This window comes from Gopherus evgoodei, chromosome 6 (genome assembly GCF_007399415.2).
Source record: "Gopherus evgoodei ecotype Sinaloan lineage chromosome 6, rGopEvg1_v1.p, whole genome shotgun sequence".
Classification (NCBI taxonomy): Eukaryota; Metazoa; Chordata; order Testudines; family Testudinidae; genus Gopherus; species Gopherus evgoodei.
Window position 1 is genome coordinate 45,726,378 of NC_044327.1, and position 23,395 is coordinate 45,749,772.

The 23,395-nt window shown below is 39.1% G+C and overlaps 1 protein-coding gene across 4 annotated transcripts in view; it reads left to right on the top strand.

Moving 5' to 3' along the window:
• NTRK2 (neurotrophic receptor tyrosine kinase 2) overlaps positions 1-23,395 on the top strand; it is a 271,563-nt gene that overhangs the window by 41,211 nt on the left and 206,957 nt on the right. For all 4 annotated transcript variants that reach the window (XM_030566647.1, XM_030566648.1, XM_030566649.1 and 1 more), the window contains exons 6-8: positions 13,249-13,385; positions 15,848-15,980; positions 17,477-17,776. In XM_030566647.1, the coding sequence (XP_030422507.1) occupies positions 13,249-13,385; positions 15,848-15,980; positions 17,477-17,776 (570 nt within the window). The remainder of the gene's footprint in view (positions 1-13,248; positions 13,386-15,847; positions 15,981-17,476; positions 17,777-23,395) is intronic.

The following is a 23,395-nucleotide window of genomic DNA, read 5'->3' on the forward strand; positions in this document are numbered from 1 at the left end:
CCCTGGGTAGTAGGCACAAGGCAGGGGTGTTGGCACGAAACACTGGAAGCCAAAACAGTCCCTGTTCTGCTGTAGCTGGTCAGAGCCATAATCCTTAGCTAGAACCGTCCTGGTAATTAGAGATTCCCTTAACTCCACAGTTTTCTGAGTTCCCAGCACTAAAGATCATTGGACTTTCACTGAGTCATTGAGTGACTGCAGCAAGTTTGGGTGTGTTTCTCATCTTGTGTGCCTTGTGTGTGGGAGGTGTGCCTCCTGCCACATAAGAGAGCTTTGCAAGATCGGGGGAGTCATTGGCCAATCTGATGGCCCTTCCAAAGGCTGCTGCAAATGGTCTACACTAGAGCAGGAGGAGGAGGAAAGGGGGTTGGAGACCCTGGAGAAGAGGACAAGGGGTGATTGTGTGCACAGCAACACAGGACCACAAATTGTTCATGTACCTGTTCTGATGTTCATGTTTGTGCATGGAACTTAAACTTGATTATGGATAGACTTGTATTTCTCTTTAACTCTTAGCTCAGCCCTAAGTGAACATTTGTACCGTGACATGGCATTACAGTTTACTCCCTTGGGTGACACTACACAAACAAATCCAGAGTGTGATATAAATGCTAAGTCTGCCATCTCCCAGGAATGTAGCAGACACACTTAAAGGAAACAAATCACAGCATCCATGTGAGCACAACCTGCATTCTGAAACTCTTAAGAAATCATGTATTCAGCTACTGTTTTAAGAGTATCTCTTATTTTACATTGCTTAGCTTTGTATGGACATAATTTTCAGAAAACCCACAGTTCCATAGACTGTAGCTGTGGCTCCCCCTTTGAAAATCAGAAACCATATCTTTGATCCTTAACCATATCTTTAATCCCTGCAGATATTTTTCTAAAGAAGTTAGTCTGTTTCATTTTCTAACAAAATGTAAGTTAACACAGGCTAATTGTTATCTAACTATAGGAAGAATGAAACCTTTGGTTTTGGTGGAGTAATAAATGTACATTGTTTACAGTTTTCTTCCTCTTCCTGTGAATTAACTACCCCTTACCCTTTCTTTTGACTTTGATATGTTTTGTGGGTGCTCAGGCCTTTGTAAGCTATATTGTCACCTAACAGAGTAAAACCTTGCTAATTTGCCCTAATGACTACTACTACATTCATCACAACAGATTGGTTAATTTTCTGAATCAGCAACTAAGCAAACAAGTTTGATTTTAGATAAAAATTGACACTGTCTGACAAAGTATTTTATTAATTTATTCTGGCAGGTGCCATTAGTTATTGATGGTAATATTTAATAATATACCAGTAAGCATTCTGCAGTGTAAGTTGTAAAAGTCTTGGTAATAGGGCACCTTGCTACTGTGTGCTGTTAATAAATGATTTCTTGGTTAGAATTCTCTGGTTTGCTGATCAGTGAAGTGAGAATTTGTGAGGTTCTGTGGCACTGTACTTGTTAATGTAGTTGAAATGTTCATTGATGGACTGGTTAAAAGCTAGTTGCAATTTAATTTTAGTTTAGAGTTGAACTTCCATAATCCACATTTATGGTGAAAGCCGATAAGAACTACTGACAATGAAGTCCTTTTTCTGACCTCTGATCAAAAGATCAAATTTGGGATATTTTTCTGTATTCAGTGTTGAAATGAACAGATTTAAAACTGTACAGTAAGTCACCTGTTTACCAGTGTTTGCACTGTATAGGTAGTAAAAAAATAATTTTCTTTCACTCACATTTAATGCCTCTGTTTCTGCCACCTGTCTTAGACTCTCAACATTGTTCTGCCTTGTATGACTAATCTACCTAATCAAAGATCTTATATTGCACATAAGTGTGTTTGATCCATCTATTTATTTTGATTATCCTTCCAGTTTTTCATATTTACTATATCATTCCACTTCACTGCAAGTTATTTTTTCCTTGCAACTGGTTGTGTATCCTAGTCAGTTTCTTGGGCAGATTTTCAGAGCACAAAAGCCTAATTTATTTGTTGTAGCTGTGCCAGATATGACAATTTCCTGCAATGACCTTGAAAGACTTATGGTATTGAGTTTACCAGGTACGTGGACCTGGATTGTATGTAACTACTTTGTGGTGTATATGGGACAAACATTGCAACCCTTTGGGGTCCATTATTTTAAATGAATGGTTCATCTATGACTGTGTTCCTCTGCATGGGGGAGGGCTACCCCAACTTCTACAGGAACTGAAATCAGTGGGTGGTAATTAAGGAAAATCAGCCAAGTTGTAACCCCCCCCCCCCCCCCCGAGAGGTACTACCTCCTGGTGAGTCTCACTTATACTAGTTCAAAGTAGATTCTCTAGAGACTAACAGACACAGGAAGAACTCTTGGATAAATATCCTGAGTTTAAACTGGCTCAAAGCCATCTTTTTGATCTGGCAAATGGATAGGACCTTCTGTCCAAGGAGGTCCCCAATCCTTTCTGGGAGGCGTTGGAAGGACTGACACCTGCCAGAGCCTGAGGTTGGAACTGGGGTGACCTCTTTAAGCTTTTTAGCATGAATGTAAGTTCTTTTATTGTTTCAGTATGTTTCCTCAGTTAAGCTTTCGCCTTAAGAATAAATATGCTTGCTTATAAAGAGCTGTGTGGCATAACTGCTGGCAATTTATCTGTTTACAGCCTTTGAAGAGAAAGCAAAGCACAGATGCTGGCCTGTTTAGGCAGTCTGGCTTGCTGGGATATCACAGTGTAAGGAGGATCCTGTGCAGCTTAGAAAAACCCCTGTCAGGAGTGGGAGAGATATAGATCTCTACCCAAGTGAGGTGACAGCTGAGGAGCTGAGAGCTTAGAGAGGGTGCCCTTGAGGAATCATAAAAGGGGAATACAGGTGCTATTGCCCTGAACTGTGATAGTAGGCATCACAATTTGTGTATGGATACAACCTGTCAGTTGAGGGCAGTTTATCTAACTAAGAACTGCAGGATTGGGCCCAAAATGTGTCTTAATAACAGGATTTTTGTTTTCATATGGAGAAGGGGCTGACTCTTTTCTCTTGTACTTAGTATTGTAAATCTTCCAGCAGAGATTTGGCTTTGCTCTTCTTAACTTGCATTATGTAATTGACAGAATTTTAGAAGGTGCTGCTCCTTGTTTGCAATTAAGATCTAAAAGCCAGTTTGCTCATTTCTTGCTGTGTCCAGGAAGCCCTTTTCCAGTAATTTGTATAGGCAAGTGTTAAGATAGTTCTAAATAAATTAGACTCAAGCAGGCTTTACTCCAGACTGTGGAAATGGCATTGTGATGGATTTCTATTCTGGAGGTAAATAAATATGAGAAATACCAAGCTAAAGAGTTTTGTTAGCAACAGAGTGGGAGACATTATGGATTTTAGATGTTAGGGAGAAAATGAAACCAGATTGAAAGATTGGCATGATTATTTGTTTTAATAATAGAAAAGATGTAATAATATTAGTGAATCAATAAAATAGGCACTGGCTCTTAGGCTGTCACAACACAGCATAGTTCAAAAGAGCAAGAAAAGGCATAATCCAATGAGTGTTGAAATCTTTTCCATTATCAGTCAAACTTCATAGATAAGGCTGACAAAAGTAGAACATAACAAGCAAAACTATTTGGCTTTTTAAAAATGTCATAAACATTCTCTCTGTGTTACCTGTCAGAATATTCATTCACCCTCTATTCTGTATTATTTACTTTGGATCCTAGTAATAGCTATTATGCATGATGTATGCTGGCAAACTATTTTTATTTTCTTGTTACTGAGTTTTAGTTCTTATCTATGATCAAGATCTGCATGTATAATGGTTTGTATGAGAGTTTTGACAGCAACAGGGTTTACACTGTAACTCTGAAGTTTAGTTATGTTTTCTTATGCAGTTGAACTTAATTAAAACATTTTTCATTATTAGGAGCTTTTTAAATGAAAATAAGTGAGTTGTCTACCATGATTTATCTATGAAGCTTCTTGTCAGGAGGGAGGGAGAAAGTAGGAACCAGACTTTCAAAAGTATATGTACCTAACTTTGCATGTACTAACTCTGATGCATATATGCAAATCTAGATTATTCTCATGCACAAACCTATGTATCTGTGTAAATCAGGGGTTGTGTATGAGCAAAATTAAACACACATTATTGTACATGCACTATTGAAAATCTGCCCCTCACAATGTAAAAACATTGCATTTCATAACTGTGACTTTCGCTCTCAGTTAGTTTGAAAGGGAAGTATTTTATAATAGCCATAGAACAAAGAAATAGGAATATTTAGGGGAAGCAGGGAAAGTAGTGTGTTCTGCTGGGTAGAAAACTGGATTGGGACTTCAGAGACCAGGGTTCTACTTCTCATTCAGCAACAGGACTGCTGGGTGACCTTTGGCAAGTCACTTAACCCTTGTGTTGCAGTTTCCCCACCTGTACAATGGTGATAATGATACTTATCCACTTTGAGATGTACTCATGAAAAGCGCTTTGTAAGATCTAGGTATTATTATTATTTCATCCTTGTAATGTAACTAGATAAAGACTGATGCTACCTCCTTTCCAACATTCTAAAGAAATGACTCTCTTAAATCCTTACAAAATGGAGGCTGGGTCAGGACTTTGCCTTCAGGAACATGCACACTTGATATCAAGTGTCTGAGACTATTCTGTCTGATTGTAAACATCTTGCCTCGTCCTGTTCCTCAGACTTAAAAAGTTCAAAAGCTCCATGTTTGTCATACTGAAGTGTTTGACTTTACTGCTGTATTTTCAGTATTCCTACTTATAGGAATAGAAAATATTGCAGGTAGAGCAGAATGAACATTTAACTGCTCCATACTAAATGTGTTTTTAAATAGCAACTGCTGTACAAGAAGTCCTTTTCCAGAGGTTTGCACTCTATCAATCCAGCCCTCATTAGCTTCCATTAAAATTGTTAGCAGAGCTCTCAATTCACCTGTGAAGGCTTCTGTCTGCTTTACCCAGCTCAGCTGCCTTGAATTCATTTGATTGCTTTGGAGAAGCAAGGTGGAGAGACTGCTGACAGCAGCACTGAGTGCTCTGGTCTGTCTGAAGCTCTCATGGGAAATGGATGGGAGCGACTGTCTCCTTGGAAGAAGCTCTGTGAAAGGCTCTTTGAGATATTTCTATCTTTTGGATCTTTAAATGTGAACAAAGGTGGGACTTTGCAGCCACAAAGGGAGGGAGAATGGAGATAATGCTTTCTATTTTGTGTAGCTAATGCTTTGCATGTAATCTTGTAGGGGTATCCTGTTTTCAATGCTGTAGAGGCATAGTAGAGCTGACTCCCGCATGGTATATCTGTTGATTTCATTGGAAATGTACCCACTTACCCCATGGCTGAATTTAGCTCACAGTTTCTTGACTGCAGCTGGTTGCTAAATGCAACACAACAGGTGCATCATATTATCAGCAATTCCCAGATTTATGCCCAATTCAGGGAAAAAAACAAGAACTTTTGCCTTGTTTTTAAGACCATGCAAGCCTAAAGTGTGCGCGCACATATATGTAAAATATTTTTTCAGGATTTTAGCTTGTGTTCTGGAAACTGGTCAAATCTTAACTGAATTTATCCAACAAAGATGTTCAATTTTTGTTTTGAATAAAATATTTTTCTTTATATTTTCTAATCCTCAGCCAGGAAAGGTACGTTGTAATTTGAGGAGCCATATTCTCTTATTTCTTGACCAGCACCACATCCATCCTCCAAACAATGTGATTGACTGAATAAAATGAATAGCAAGTTAAAATATTTGCTGCAGGTGTTGCACTTAAGAGCAAATCTTATGCTCACATGTGGGGGGAGTCTCCTGCCAGTATGAAGAATGCAGTGAGCAACAGTGAATAGCTTTGGGAACTTGTGTGTGGTGAGCAAGGCTGGGTTTGGGCCCGGGCTCGGGCCCATTGTACACCCTGAACTGTAGAGAATATCTGTAAAGCAGGGGGTATTGAAAATATGTTGTACAAGTTTAAATACAGTATAATAGGTGATTATTGGTTCCCATATTAAGCTCATCAGTCTGTGACTGAGAGCTGTATTGAGAAGATGGTTCAGGAGATTCCAGCTATGGACTAAAAAGGCCTCAATGAAGGCCAGATATAAATTGGCTTGTGAGAAATGCTTTGAATATCAGTTATCCCACTCCTCCCCAGCAAAATCTCTGTTCTTATCACAAGGCAAATCCTGTTTTGGTATGCTGGCTGATGGTCCTTCCAGGTCTTTTCAGAGCCATCATCTCTGCTCCTCTCCTGGCTAGAAGGGTAGTTATGGAGAAACATTGTTCCCAGCTCAGAGACTGAGGTTTGAACATATATCTTGAACCTGGTAGGAAACTTGGTGCTTCGGAAACCAGTAGTTAAAGAACGCTTTTTGTGTTCTGCTGCCTAACATCACCCATTTTAAAGTCTGCAGACTAAGAGCTGCAGACTTTAAATGAACAAATCTCCAGTTCACTTCAGTGGGAATTTGGCAATAGAGTTCTGCTCCATAAAGGATCACAGAATGTGGGTTGATATTAATAAGGTGAAACCTTTCTGTATGGCTTTTTGTATTTCTGTGCTCAGGTACATTGGTGGTGGTTGTAAATTATCATAATAGGAGAAATAAAAACAAAAAAGTGAAATTATAGTCAGATCCTTACAAGAGTCACAACTCAGGCTCAGGTTCTCAACTCTTCTGCTATCAGAGAACATCATCACATCACTGGTGGTGCTACAAATGTCCAAATTATCATGACTAATATCATAAGTCAAATTGAAAATCTGTCCAGTGATATGGCACAACTCCTCAGGTTTCATACCTCAACAGCAAGAAAAATGTAGCTCTGAATCTGAACTCAGATTTTGTGGCTGACCCCTGTCTCAGTAATAGGTTGAACATGGCTGTACTATTACTGAGACAAAGGTCAGCCACAGAGCGTGGGTTCAGATTGGAATATTCATTAGTTAGTGCTTATCACATTGTTAGAACATATAGGGGGAGATCCCATTGAAGCCAGTGTAAGTTTTACCATTGACTTCAGTGGAGCCAGGATTTCACCTTAAAAACACTACGTACACACACGCAAAATGTCTATGTCTATGTGTGTGCATGCATGAGTGCTAAGTACTATTAATATGATTTTCAAGGCTGACTGAAGGATTTAGCTACATGAGTTCCATTACTTTCACAGGGAGTTGAGTAGCACAATCCCCAGTGCATCTCTGAAAATTTCAACCGAAGTATTGGTTCTTGCCTTTGTTGCAGTACTGCTAGCTATGCACTGTAGAGAGATGGTGGCATGACTGTCTAACAATAGAACCTCAGTGTTACGAACACCAGAGTTACAAACTGACCAGTCAACCACACACCTCATTTGGAACCGTGCAGCAGCAGAGACCAAAAAAGAAAGAAAGCCAGTACGGTCCTGTAAACTACTAAAAAGTAGTTAAATGTAAACTACTAAAAAAAAGGGAGGGTAGGTGGGTGGGAAAGCAGCATTTTTCTTCTGTATAGTAAAATTTCAAAGCTGCATTAAGTCAAGATTTAGTTGTAAACTTTTGAAAGAACGGTAACGTTTTGTTCAGAGCATAGGTACTGACTTACTCAACTCCATCCCAGGCCCTGGTTCTGCCCCTTTCCCCAAGCCCCTGCCCCCACTCCTCCCCCTGATGAACAGATAATCATGGCTGGGGGGAGGGGCAGGAGCAGATCTACAGGGCTGCTGGTGTGTACTGAGCCCCCCCTGTTTTTTTTTCCTGTGGGTGTTTCAGCCCCAGAGCACCCATGGAGTCAGCACCTATGGTTCAGAGTTATGAACAACCTCCATTCCCAAGGTGTTTGTAACTCTGAGGTTCTACTGTACCACCAGAGTTTGACTGTCCCTTTGTAATGTGGCTTCAGGTAATAAATGCACACTAATGGAGCCTATGAAGGTAAATTATTCCTTTTACGAATGAGTGTCTCAGTTAGTTTTGCTATCCAAGGATTTTGTATAGGGATGAAGAGCTCAGTACTGTTCCCATGGGTGGTGCAACTCACTTGAAGTCAATATGCCCATATGTGCTCATGATTAATAGAAGGTATTTTTTGACATCGTTTAATCCAAGAACTATCTGTGGAAGTAAAGTTTTATTGCCTTGAATATATTGCACAGACTACTTTTCCATATGCTGTACAGTATTCAGCTAGAATTGCTTAGTTATTATGTACATATTACATAATTCCAAGTTACACAATTGCTCTAATTGTATAATTAGGATGTTCAGTCTAATGTTCTTTATAACAGGTGCTGTACTCTTTTTGGGGCACAAAGCACTTGCTCTAGGGAAACAATATATCATGGTATGACTGATAAGAAAGGGCCAAAAAAGCCCAAAAAACTAATGAGTTTAATTATTAAATGAAATCTATTAAATTAGACCCATGTGGACCAGTGAAAGGGCATGCTTAGTTCTGAATAAAAGTTTACTATGATTTAATTTTATGTTAGTTAGTGAAAATTTAGACATCCTACTTTTACTTTTTATTCTACATTTTGTATTTTAAAATTATATTTAGCAACCCCTGACCCTGAACAAACTGGTCGAGTTCCTTGGGATTATTCCCTTGCCTGAAGTTGCTCACGTGGAATTCGACCGGTTTGTTCACATTCATTACATCTTTGGGATCAGGGCCCATATCTGAAAGAAAATTCTCATATAGTATAGAGCACTTTCAACTTTTTGTCATCAGTGAGCCTTGTTTGGATTAATGTACCTTTCTTTATCTTCCTGTAATGTTTTACTATTGGCAATTAGCAAAACTACAAAAATAGTGAAAATTTCTCTACATTTTTAGATGCTGTAGTGGTAGTCACTTTACAAAACCCTAAGCTAGAGAGGCTTTTACTGTTTCTTTTCAGGTGAGTTTTATGGCTCTTTTTTGTGATATTTTAGGGCTTTGGTGGCTTCTGTTTGTTGTGACCAGAGGGGATTGTGGGGAATATTAGAGAGACTTAACCAAACTAAGTGAATGGGCAACATGATGGCAAACAAAATTCATTGTTTATAAATGTACATTAAAGGAAAAAGTTGTACTACTCCTGTACCTTACAGTTACTTTAGAACCTTGTATAAGTTCAGGAAAGGGACGGGGATATCATTGTGGGTAGCTCAATGAAAAACTCAGCTCAGTGTGCAGGTCTGGTCACAAAATAAACTAGATGTTAGGAAGCATGATGAATAATGGAGAAAACATAACACCATTTTATTACTCAATGGTGCATCCTCATCTGCAATACTGTGTGTGTGACAGTGGTCGCTCCATCTCAAAAAAGGATATTTCAGAATTAGAGGGGGATAGGAGAATGATCAAGGGTCTGGAAAAAATCATGTAAAGAGAGGTTGAAAAGATTGGTAAAGCTTAACTTAGAAAGGAACATAAGGGTCAGATCAATGGTCCATCTAGCCCAGTATCCTGTCTTCTGACAGTGGCCAATGCCAGATGCTTCAGAGGGAATGAACAGACTGGGCAATCATCGAATGATCCATCCCTTGTTGTCTACTCCCAGCTTCTGGGAAACAGAGGCTAGGGATACTCAGAGCATGGTGTTGCATCCCTGCCCATCTTGGCTAATAGCCATTGATGGACCTATCCTCCATAAACTTATATCGTTCTTTTTTGAACCCTGTTATAATTTTGGCCTTCAGAACATCTCCTGGCAAAGAGTTTGACAGGTTGACTGTGCATTGTGTGACAAAGTACTTCCTTTTGTTTGTTTTAAATCTGCTGTCTATTAACTTCATTGGGTGACCCTAGTTCTTGTCTCATGTGAAGGAGTAAATAAACATTTCCTTATTCTCTTTCTCCACACAAGATTGTATACACCTCTATCATATCCTCACTTAGTCATCTCTTTTCCATGCTGAAAAGTCCCAGCTTTTTAAATTTCTCCTCATATAGAAGCTGTTCCATAGCACTAATCATTTTAGTTGCCCTCCTCTGTACCTTTTCCATTTCCAATATCTTTTTTGAGATGGGGCATCCAGATCTGCACACAGTATTCAAGATGTGAGTGTCCCATGGATTTACATAGTGGTATTATGACATTTTCAGGCTTATCTATCCCTTTCCTAATGGGTCCTAACATTCTGTTAGCTTTTTTTTTTCATTGCCACTGCACATTGTGGATAGCTCTCTGAAAACATGTACTCAGTGACTCCAAGATCTCAGCTAATTTGGACCCCATCATTTTGTATGAATAGTTGGGATTAATTAGAGGGGACATGATAAAACTGTATAAAACAACAAATGGTCAAGAGAAGAAATGGAAAGAAAACTCCTGTTCTCCGTGTCTCATAACCCCCCCTCCCAAAAGGGGATATTCAATTAAATGAAAAGGTGGCAAATTCAAAATTGATGAAAGGAAATACTTTTTTCATACAATGTGTAATTAAACTGTGGAACTTGTTGCTACTTGCAGTTGTAGAGGCTAAGAATATAGCAAGATTCAGAATAAGATTGGACATTATGAATATCCAGAATTATCATAATTAATACTAACAAGAAGTTAGGAAGGGATATTAACCCTCATGCTTTGTGGCTTAAACCAATCTCACTCTATTAGAGATCAGGATGAGACCTGGGGGGAGATCATCTCCCCCTCCCCATTTGCTTAGTGTGGGGTTCTTTAACCTTCCTCTGAAACATCAGTCATCATCAGAGACGGGATACCGGACTAGATGTTCCTCAGGACTGATCTTGTATGGCAATTCCTAAGTTCCCAAGTTCTTTATAGTGCACTTGATAGTAACAGTGGTGCCATCCCATTTTATATAAAATAATACAAATTCAGCCAGCAGTAGCAAAGTTAGAAAGAGCATACAGCCATCATGCGTTAGTTAGCGAGTAGCTAAAATGCTGCTTTGTCTTCCACACCCAGTTCAACAATCAAAAAGCACGACAAGAAGCCATCTTGAAATTGTAATGGAAATCCAAGTAGTGCAGTAAATGGTCAACACTGAAGTTTGGTTTTTTTGGCTTATATAATAATGTTCATATGAAACTGTGTGTGTTAGGAGCTCTGTGAACTCAAACAGCGACACACTTTGAGTAGTTTTAATTTGGCATGAGAGATGTCAGGCTGGTCTTGTCCAGAAAAGATACTGCTAGGAAGAAGCTGGGCAATAAGGCCTTGATGGCTAAAATTCTTTCCCAGAATCAGGTATGACCACAGGAGTCAAATAATTTTAAGATCTGGTGTGTGAGGGTGTCTGCATGGGGTAAATTATCTCATTACTTCTCCTCCATGGTCCCTATCCAACATAATTAATATCTAAATGTTCCTTAAGATCTAGTTTAGTTTCCTGCCTGGCTGGGTGACAGACACTGCTGAGGTTTGAAGTCATGGCAAGCAAAAGCAGATGGGCACCTTTGCTAACAGATTACTGCATCAAGGCATACAGCCATCGAGCTCTGTTTCAATAAACTTCAATGTATGATTTACAAAGTGAGCATAATAGAAGAAACCCATGATGCCTATAATCAGAATCATATTACAGTACTACTTAAAGCACTAGCAGAATTGCCTAAGCAGTTATTGTATACTCCTGATGATTTCAAATCTTATTAGGCAAGAAAGCAGTGCCTGGAAAATGATTTGTCCTGCCTTTGCTTTTACTACTTTTCATTTCATTTTTATTGAACTAATTAAACTTCAAGTGATATTTCAAGTTTCTATTGAATTTTTGGCCAACATATTAATGTGCTCTAATTAACACAAATCAGATATAATGGACTCACTATGGGGCTTTATAATTAAAAAAAAAATCACCTTGCTAAACTTGTAAACCTGCAAGTGCATGATGGAAACTGCTCCACCTTGATTAAAAAAATAGAGAAGCTTTGTTGCAGAAAAAGAAAACTCATTGCAAAACAATAGGTAACTAATACTGCTGTTTTGCTGTGCAGGATATTTGAGATGATAAATTGCAAACAAAACATGTCTAAGATTGCTGCTGAGCTGAGCATCGTGGTGAGGGAAAAGCTAAAGTTATCTTTCTATATGGCACAATCTCATATAACAAAGCTCCTGTGTTTTCAGTGTACTGCTTATTTTCAATGCAAAAAAAGTATAGTTATGAAGGACAGAAAAATACACTTGTCATGTCTCATGTACCTGAAGACAAGTTGATTTTTGGCTTACTATACTGCTGGCCATATTTTCAAAAGAGTTCTACTCCAGTTTAGGCTCCTAAATGAAGTGTTCTTGTTTTCAAAAGTCCTCAAAACATGACAACTCCTATTGGTCTGAGAGCCATTGTTTTGGGTGTTGAGCTCTACCAAAAAACCTGACCACTTCATTTGGGTGCCTAAAAGGGAGCTTCTGGGAGCTGAACTCTTCTGAAAATCTGCTCGATAATAGATGTGTGGAGCTAGATTCTCTCCTGCATCAGAACACCACTGAAAGGGATGCAGGTGAAAGGGATGAATCATCAGTTTCCAGCTCCCTGATTCTTGGAGTCAGCCCTGATCCAGACAAAAGTTAGAGCAGCTTCCTAGCAAATGACACAAAGTAGCTGTTTCACTGAAGCTAGTTCAGTCCTGTGACTGACTTACCATAGAAATGGCCCTGAAACAGTTGAGGAGCAGAAGGTCTGGACAGTTTGAGCTGCTCTGGCCCTGCCCCTTCCTTCCCTTGACATGCCCACAGCCCCTGCCCTTCCTGCTCAGTTTGTCTCTGAAGATCTGGGTTCCACATGTGTGTGTGACCTCTTTGTGGACTGGAGCCACTCTGAATCTATTGTTTTTGGGACTCTTTCCCCTGACCCTGCATCATGATGTGGGTTAGATTTCCCCTTTAGCGTACATATAGCTCAGGGTATGCTAGGAATACCATCACAGTGTTAATTAGGCAAACCACTACAAATGAAAAAAGCAAGTTGTATCTTCTTTTCCCCCAAGAATGAAGGAGTGATTTTCAAAGGTGCAATTGGAGTTAGGCTCTAATTGCCTAAGTTAGGCTGACTGTCCTTTCTACCTTTTCTAGGGAGGTGGATTGATAGAGTGGAGAAAACCCCCTACCCCTACTTAAGGACTTTACTTGTGTAGTACTAAATGTGTTCTTTGCATTTTTTTTTTTTACCAAATAGCGTCTGACCACAATGAATCTCTGATTAGCTGAGTAAGCAGAGTTTTCAATTACATACAGACTGCTGTCAAAGAGTTGAACAGCTCATTTGAATATCTACTCTATTTCTATGACAAACACAAACACTTACATATTTTTTTGCTTGTGTCACAGGCTTACCTTCAGCGAACTTGAGTGTTTATAACCTCACTATTGTGGAAGGAAGGAGCACTACAATGTACTGCGAAGCTACTGGGGTGCCATCTCCCAATGTATCCTGGGTTGTCGCTAATCTTGTTTCAAAACATGAGGTACATTTTTCTTTGAAATAGCTGGCTATCCAGAAACTGGATATACCTGCTGAAGAATGGTGTGTGGCTGGTTTTAAGCTTATTATTTTTCATAATCACAGATACAAAATGGCAAATTGTTTACCTTGCATTTATTTCCCAGGTATTCTTAATCCACAGTGACTGTGGCAGTGCTTCTGGGACAAACAAACATTTATTTATCTGAGAAAGTGGCTTTTATTTAAGTTTCTGTGTCTCCAGTTATAACTGATAGTGCTACAATTCTATGGAAGGGTCCTGGTAACATAAGAATGGCTGTAGTGGGTCAGACCAAAGGTCCATCTAGCCCAGTATCCTGTCTTCTGACAGTGGCCAATGCCAGGTGCCCAAGAAGGAATGAACAGGTCCTGATCCTGCAGTTAAATCTCTATGGATGGACTGTTGAACCTGTGTCGTCGTCTTAGTGTATGTGCAATGTGCCTCACTTGGCAAGTGACCATGATTTGTCACCAAATTTGGTCTGCTGGTTGGATCATTAGCTTCCTGGGCCTGGGCCAGGTACTGATGGGGAGCACAATATGAATGTTGATCCATTTCCCCCCTTGAACCTGCTGAGCACCAGTTACTTCAATGGGACTGCTCACAAGTAGAGTAAAGCAAGTGTGTGCTCTGCATTGTTAGCCTTGGGGTGAAATCCTGACTCCATTGAAGTCAACCTTTTTGCTGTTGATTTCCATGATGCCAGTATTTCACTTTTATTATTTGTATTACTGTAGCCCCATTGTTCTATGTGTTGTAAAAAGGACAGTCTCTTAAGGTTCTGATCTTGAAATGTGACACTCTTGGGTGGATCCTTACACTTCATGGAGTATCATTGAAGTTACGGGGTTCTACAGGTGCTAGAGCCCTTTAGTAGAGATTCAATTGCAGGCTCAGCACTTAGGCGCATATTAAGAAGAATCCCAGCAAAAGATGTTGTTAAGATGTTAAAGCAATAGTCCTAACTGTTCATTTATTGATTTAAAAAAAGTTCCTTTGTATTTCACATGAAATTAAAGACCAGAGACACAAACTAGAGGTCACTTTAAGAAACCGATTTAAGAGGTCAGAATCAAAACTTTTTTGTTTTAAGAGTGCCAGTTTGCTTGTAGTTCATCCCAATGTACTTTAATTTTGCAGCACATGTGGTGATTTTTATGATTTATATAGTGCTATAAATGTACACAGTGCTTTACAAAAAAAATTGAGGCAATAACTGTGGTTTGGTTTGGTTTTTCTATCTGCCTGTGCTCAAACACATGCAAAACAAAACGTGGGCCTTAGTTCTGGCTAAGAAACCAACTTACTGTAGGAAGGATTAAAGATAGGAAGAGGCTTTCAAGAGAGAGCTGAAGGAGAAGAGAGGGAACTTAGTAGTCAAGGTGTGGGAGACCATGCTGAGCCCACAGCAGGAGTAATGATGTAAAGCCCAGAGTGAAGTAACAGTAAAGCATTGATTGGGAGGAGTATAGGAAGGGAGAGGGCAAAATTAAGAGGAACTGAGAGCAGAGATGAACCTTAGGAGTAAGTGATGAGGTAGAAGAAAGAGGATGAGTAATAAATTTGAAGAAAAACAAGCGGTGATCAAGAATTGAGAGAGAGAGAGAGAGAGAGACTGGAAAAGATCAGGAGTTGGCTCCTCAGCTGGTGTAGATGTGCAGTACTCCACTGAAGCCAGTGGAACTGTGCTGATTTACCCTGGTTGAAGGTCTGGCTCTAGGCCCAGATGGTTAATAAAATGGGAAAGTGAGTCCAAAATTTAGAAATTACATGAAGTAGCTAACAAAAGAAAGTCAGAGGCAGTGGAGTTGGCCTTTTCAACATGGAAATAGATGTAATCCAGAGCCATGGTAGGGGACTGGAGAGAGGGAGGGTGAGCCAGGCATTAAAGTGAGGGATGAAGTGAGTGGGAGCTGGGAGGATTGTATACTATGGCTAGATGCGGCAAGGGAAGAAGGGCAGACGAAGGGAGGGATTGGATATGACAGTACAGGGAGTAGAAGAGCCAAGTGATTAGGCGTGTCCACTCTTTTGACTTTGACTTCTGCACTTGGGGTTCTGGCTCAGACCCTGTTACCTGAAAGTTTGGGATGTTTTTGAGATTGTGCAGTGTACAGAGTAGAAATATTCTCTTTTTCCTTCAACTAGTACCACTGCGGGGTATAACTCAACCAGCCAAATTCTACACTAATGTGATCTCAGTGAAGTCAAAGGAAGGCACATCTCAGCATCTTCCTTAGTGGGATTATATGTGTGTAAATCAACACAGACCCTCAGAATCAGGCCCAGTACATTGATTTACAACATGGAATAAAATGTGCAAATATAATACTCAGTTTTCTAGCAATAAGGTTAAGAGGAAGGGTAGCTGAAGGACTCTAATCCCAGTGTCTCCCTTGTTGTACACTCTGTTTAAGCCAAATACTTCTTCTTCTCATTTGTAGAGTAATACAAGTAAGAATCCTGCTTCCCTAACCATAAGGAATGTTTCATCTAAGGACAGTGGAATACGGATTTCATGTATAGCAGAAAATATTGTGGGAGAAGACCAAGCTTCTGCTGACCTTGTGGTGTTCTGTACGTAAACAGGCTTGCATACAATGTCTAAGCTACGTCAGCACAAAATATTTGGTGTATATATTTCTGTGGGCATGTAAGGTGTTGAAACTAGAATGTCACCTAAGCGTATGAACTGCATTGCCTTTAATGCTGAGGAACAGCACAACCAGCAGTTGTTGTGTAGTAGTGTCCCTTCATTACTCTGCCCTTACATATCTCTGCTCTCATAGGTGCCTATCAACTTCCAGTTTGAACTGCCAAAAGTACATTTCTGAAGTCCATAATGTTCAAATGGCAGTGTAAATGTGAAAAGGTGCCTGGGCACATGTGTATTTCATATGCATATAAAAATACTCACACATCAAAGGCGGAGATCAAATTATTAATAATTTGAGATTTTAAAACTTTTCATCTAAGCCAATAACCCTGATACTTTATTAAATTAAAAAAAATCAGCTTCTAACATTAGTTTTCCCATGCATATATTAGTTTTGTCCTTGTCCTTGAAATAATCTACTTATCTGTCAAGTCCAGGAGAAGAGGATGGGCACAGGGGATAAAACATTGACCCCTTAACTCTAAGCTCCCATATGAATCTATCTTAAGTGAATTAAGTAGGCTGTTTTTACAAGCTTCAGATATTGATCATCCAGATCAAACCCACATTTTATTAAAAATGAGCATGCTTATTAGAGAAAAATCTTTATTAGAGAAGTAGCTATAGATTAATTTCATATGATTTTATAGTTGAAATTGGGTATGAAATAGCTAAGGAAGAGGATATATGCTACATGGAATGGTGTAAGCAGGGAATCTTGGATTGGCACCAATATGATTGGTACAAGGGCGTACAACCAGATGTAATTAGATGCAATTAACAAAGAAAAATTCAGTCTGAATATCAAGGAAAACTTCCTGACAGTGAGATAATGTACAAGGCTGTGGAATAGCCTCCCAAGGGAAATAGTAGAAACCCATAATTTAAAACTGGACTGGACAAAGTACTAGAAAATGACTATAGGAAATGATCCTGCATTAGCAGGGGAATTCAGTGAATGAACTAATAGGTCTGTTCCATGATTCTATGATGAAAATCATCTAGAAGTTTTCATGCCTATCTGAATGTATTTCCAGTACACTTGATTGTGGCCAAGTGTTAAATACCCTTTTTAAAATAGTACTTAAGTGCTTTGGTTAAAAACAGGGAGTAATAAAAAACCTTTCACTGAACCTGCATGATTTATTAAAGTTGGTTCTTGTTTTATTGGAACCAGATCACACATCTCATTTTAAAGAATGACTTTATTGAGGTATTGTCCATTTCAGGTCTGAATTCAGTTCACATACACAGCTGATGGCTTCCTTTATGAATATCTACACCCATAAGCACAAGGCTATAGTTTCCAAAGCTGCCAGTTTCTTAGCTTTAATGATTTTAAAAAATGCTCTCAAGAATTTGACGGGAAAATATGTTCAGGATATTCTGATGTTATTCACTCTTCTTTTCAATATAGTTGCACCAAATATCACATTTATTGAACCTCCAACCCCGGACCACCACTGGTGCATTCCATTCACTGTGAAAGGGAACCCCAAACCCTCATTGCAGTGGTTCTATGAAGGGGCTATACTGAATGAGTCTGAATACATCTGTACTAAAATACATGTTAGCAATCAAAGTGAATACCATGGCTGCCTTCAGTTGGACAACCCTACCCATTTGAACAATGGTGCTTATACCTTATTGGCGAAGAATGAGTATGGAGAAGATGAAAAAAGGGTTGATGCTCATTTCATGTCAATGCCTGGGGATGGTGAGTACTCTTTTTACTATATTAGCAATGGCATCTTGATGATTGTGTAGAGCTAGTACTGCTGGCCAGTTTATTTTTCTCTTCAAGTTTTCTCTTAAAATAATTTGTTGTAGATATTTACAGATAACTGCTTTTTTTAAAAAATCTCCTTTCATTTGAAAATTTTGCTTTCCAGTTAGATTTTATGAAGTGAGCTCATAGTAGCTCTTTCATGAATCCTGCTCTCCATGCCTTTTCTCCATGTCCAGACAAAATTAAAAAAAAAAAATTCTGCAATGTTTTTTCCAACATATATGTTCTGATCCCACAAATGTTGAGTGCTAGTGCAGTATGAATTGAGGAAGGACTGGGATTAAGCTATGTATCCATAAGACCATGTACAAGTGTCTAGAGAAAATAGAAGAAAATGAAAATTCTGCAGTGCAGTACAGCATGTAGATACCGATACATTCTTTAGGACACTAGAGGGAGCAAGGGAGAAAATAAGTAACCAAGAGGCAGCAGGGCTGTCCAGAGGATTCAGGGGGCTTGGGGCAGGGCTGGGTCTTCAGTGGCAATTCAGCGGCAGGTCTCTCTTGGGGGCGGGGGAAGGACCCGTCGCCGAAGAATGAAGCGGCGGCTGTAGAGCAGCCTAAGTGCCACCGATCACGGCTTTTTTGTTTTCCGTCACTTGCGGCGCTTGTACTCACAGGGCGACGCTTCGAGACATCGGCAGCACTTCAGTGGCGAGTCCTTCACTCGCTCAGAGTCTTCTGCTGCACTGAAGGACCCACTGCCAAAGACCCAGAGTGAATGAAGGGCCTGCTGTGGAAGTGCCACTGAAAACCTGGAGCACCTCACGGGGCCCCTGCAGGGCCTGGGGCAAATTGCCCCAGTTCTCTCCCCCCACCCCCGGGCAGCCCTGAGAGGCAGGAGAGACAAGATGGCTACTGTTACTGGTCTATATCAGTGGCTCTCTGCATGTGAGCTACTTGGCCCAGTCAGCACTCAGCTGCAGCCCATGTGACGTCCTTAGGGCCATACAGGTAGTAGGTATGGATGTAGCCCACATAACACACACAGAGCTACATATGTGGCCTACAGTGATAAATAGATTGAGACCCGCTGCGTATTAATCCTCTTTACTGCATCCTTGGCAGAGTCAGGATATGACAGGTACCCAATAAACTGCAGAGATTATACTTTGCCTTGATTTGATGCTTTATTCCCAGATCTTCAAAAATACATGTACAGTAATTGTGTGACTAGATGGCAGGCAACTATCTGCCCATTGGTATGAAAACTTACACTGATTGCATAGGTAAATCAGGTGTGTAAATGTGTATGCATTTTTGTGCAAAAAACTGCACATTTGTATCAGAAAATCTGGGCACTAGTGTACATTTCAGTTTCCCTAAACATTAGGTAGCAATAAAATGTCAGTTGAAATAGTGATGTCCAGTCCTATGTAATATTTCACAGTGATAGAGGAGCTGGGTATTTAGTCTTTGAGATTTTAATTTCTTTCACCTTCATTACAAGTTACCACTAGTGAAAATACATGCCATATTCAGTACTTGTAGCAAGCTGTTTTAACAGGAACAATGAAGTATGTGACAGTTCTCTTCCAGGCTTGAGTAGGAGTAGATACAGAACTGACAAAGAGAGCTCTAGTTACTCCTGCTGCTCTTAGAAGCTTCTCTCTTCCCTTTCCCCCTAGAGTCCTTTTCTTAATAAAATTGTTACAGGAACAGACCATGGTTTCAGCTACTGGCAGCTTCCAATAGTGCATTATAACAATTCAATAAAACAGTCCACTTTACATCCATACGGTTTAAAATGGAAAGTGATATTAACTTGGCTGCATTCACTTAGAATAAACAGTTTTCCCAATAAGTTTAACCAGGCTACCTTGAACTTAAAGTGAATTTTTTTCTTTGAACAAAATGCCTTTTTTTGGCACATGTTCTGCTCTAGGTTAAAAACTTAAACCTTCTTTCCCAGTAGTGGCATTTTTAATTATAAATCAGACTTTAACATATCCTTCCATTTAGACAGGCAGTGTTTTTTTATTCCTTCAGTTTTTAGTTTATGAAATCTCGTTCTCTGAGGAAACTGGTTTCATAAAAACATTGTAAAGAGACTCTCATAAGCACAGACAGGATGTGCCTATCTTAAAAATCACTACATATGCGATGTGTGGCTACAAACCAGTCTTAATATTTAACAGGAAGAAACATCTACCCAGGTAAACTCCTCAAAAGTTTTTTTTCTTTATGGGATTTCTACAGAATGCTATTTGTGACACTGGGCTTTAGTAGGTCCTACAGAGTTGATATAGGTTTCTCCTTTTTACACTCCCATCTCTCCTGCCCTGGAAGCTGAAATAAAGTCAAAGGTAAAAAATAGAATCTCCTTATGCTTCACTGATATTTTATTGTGCTTTAGCACAACCACAAGTTTTGGAGCCCTTTAAAGGCTTTTTTTCAGTGATATCATTACTGTGTAGTTTCATTGTCTGTCCAACATACTGTACAATTAAGTACACCCAGGCATTATGTTCATTTCCATGCCTGCATGATAGAAATTAAATACCAGCCCTGATGTTTAATGGGGTGATGTATCTTCATCAAGTTTTGAACTGATTCTGTGACTCTTACAACACTTATGGGCAAATGCACTGAAAATGAAAACAAAGACAAATAAGAATACTACCCCACCCATAAACTATAGAAATTAAAATGAATGATTAAAAATGAAGCATCAAGTGCTTTCGAGCATGAGATCATCAATATCAACATAATACTCTACCTGAAACTTGTATCAGTAATGATGCAGATAGGGTCCATGCCAAGAATTTCTCAGCCTACATTGTGCCCTTTGCAGAACAGACATTCTCATGTGATACTTGGCTGACAATGCAGGCATAAAGGTAGAGAGCTGATTTGTACTTGGAGCACGTTAATGATATTGCAGTTATCACAGTGAACCATATCATTCACTAGAACCTTTGTTTTAAATACTAAGGGCCCATTTCTGTGATCTGGAGCTTTGGTTCTTGGACTTTAATATAATATATATATCACAGATATCTTTGTGTGTGCAAGTTAGCAGAAATCAGTCTGAACCCTTCCCTGCCTATAGCATGTATCTTATGATGTGTATCCCGCTTGAGGGATTAATACCATTCAAAATCATACAGCTTTGAACCACCAACTATCCCTATATTTGAGGCTATATTTAAGGTGTTGGTTCAAGGTGCATTAGTTCAGCTACCTAACATAAGTTTCCTTATTTATTATTTGCCAAGATAGATACAGGGTATCATCCTAGCTGGAGCTAACGTTATCTGAAACACATTTTGTTTGTTCTAGAATAGTGGGGGAGTGTTCCATAAAAATGCTCCCAGGAAAGAGTTGCCTAAAAAGTCACATAATCTCAAAAGGCCCCTATATCATGTAGTTTCTCAGTTGAATTCTTCATCAAGTCATTTTTTTTTTTAGTATTTATTTTTATTACTATTTATTTATGGTAGCACTTGCTGTGTGCTGGGCACTTGCTCCTCTGAAGATCTTACAATCTGAATCCCTTCGTTGCAGGATCAGGGCAGCCAAAGGCTCTGGGGAACATCACAGCTAGCTTTTCCTCACCCCATGACAACCTAAAGGGCAAATGTTTCGTTTGCTCCCAGATGAACATAAGAGTCTGAAAAAGCCCTTTCAATGAGGAAAAAACACCTTTAGATCTTGATTTCAGAAGATCCACATCCACAGACAGGAGTGTTTGAAAATGATTCCATGAAAAATCCAGTCATAGAGTAGGAACTAGTTCTGATGTCATTTCCATGTTAAAGCACCGATCACTCTCCCAAAATTATACAGTATTTCCAGTCAGCTCACTTTACCTCTTCCATTGGCTCATCCCACTAACTGGGAATAACTTGGAATGACTAAGACTAATAATTTAAATACAAAGAGTTTCACAGAAAGCAAGAATTGATAGTATCTTTTAGCTACTGAAATACAGTCCAAGGACAATAATGTAAAAAAAGAAAAAAATGGAAATATCAAAATAATAGCTATCATAATTTTATGAAGGGATATCTAGACAGAAATGTGACTTTTGCTGAACTTTTGGGTGTTCAGATGAAGGCTTTAGTCAGTATAAAAGGTAACTGAATGGAATGTTACTTCCTAGCCTTTACCTCACAGGCAGGGATTAAGGCTTTAATTAATCTGTGGTCTAGCGGGTTAAATTAATCCTTTCTCTAATGCTACATAGTTGGACCAGGAGTTTAATTTCATTCTGAGGGTCATTCTAGTCCCACTAAAATCTAATGGAAGTTTTGTCATATTTATTGAGTTCATGAGTTAGTCCAAATACTTTGCTATTCACAATCTGAAGGAAACAAACATATGCAACTGCCAGTGACTCTCCTGAGAACTTTTTCACATAATTTGAATGTTTAATATTGGAAAAAATTGTATCTATGAAGATTTTCAAAGAGAGAAGCCCCATCAGAAACAGCTTGAGGTTAGATAATAAATGCTCATTGCACCTGAGGTTTATTTCTACACCTGGACGGGGCCATTCTCGTGGGGGCACCTTAATCTGCATTATAACTCTAAGCATTAAAATATCTGCCAAGGCATTTTAAAAACTGAGCCTTATACTCTGTTGCGATTCTGTAGAGACGTTTTGCAGCTCCTAGTCTCATACTTCTCACAACAGATTGCCAAGCATTTAGCATAAGAAAAGAAGCAACAACTAACCATGTTCCTATCCTAATTTATGATGGCTTTGTACCAGTGTAACTCTACTGTTGTGGAGTTACTCCTGAAGTACAGTGGTGTAAATCCGAGCAGAACCATGCCCACTGAGCATGTTCTTCCTACTTAAAAGGTTTAAATATGTTTTTAATTCAATCTTTAAGCCACGTAGAACAAACAGTAAATATATAGAAAACTTAATTAGGAGATTACCGTATAGGACTTGCGCAATACAATAGAAAACATCAGATAAGCATAAATGAGCATCTTGAAATGTAGTGTAAAATAAAAAACCCTTTCCAAGTGGAAATTGATTGATGCTATATTATGAATAGAAGGAGTTCTGTGCACTGAAGATTTGTAGGATCATGCCCAGATATATGCAGTAATAAAAAAAAAAAGTACAAAATGACATCAGAACTGTATATTGGAAAATGTAGATTTGTTTTGTCTATTTTAGTTGGCTAAGGGCTTGATTATCTAGTTGCCCTGCACATGGGACTCTCATTCTGTTCAATCATGGTTCTGCCTGTGGGATCAGCTATGAAATTGGATCCTTAGCAGTGCAACTCCAGTAGAGTTAATGAAGATGTGCTGCTTAGTCTATCGATGACTTTGGCCCTTATTGTTTTGTGATATGCTGCCTGCCAGCTGACAATATCACAATTCTAAAGTAGTTTTTCCTCGTGGTGATTTAAGATAAGAATTAGATGTAAAGCCATGTTGTCATATGGGTGTAATTTGTAAGGTGTACACAGCCGAAAATGGCTGAGAACTTAAAAACTGGACAGTAACACCACAGATATCACTGGTGGTTGAACCTGGTGATATTCTGAACCCAAAAAGTTTTCAACCATGCTTGTAGCTGGTT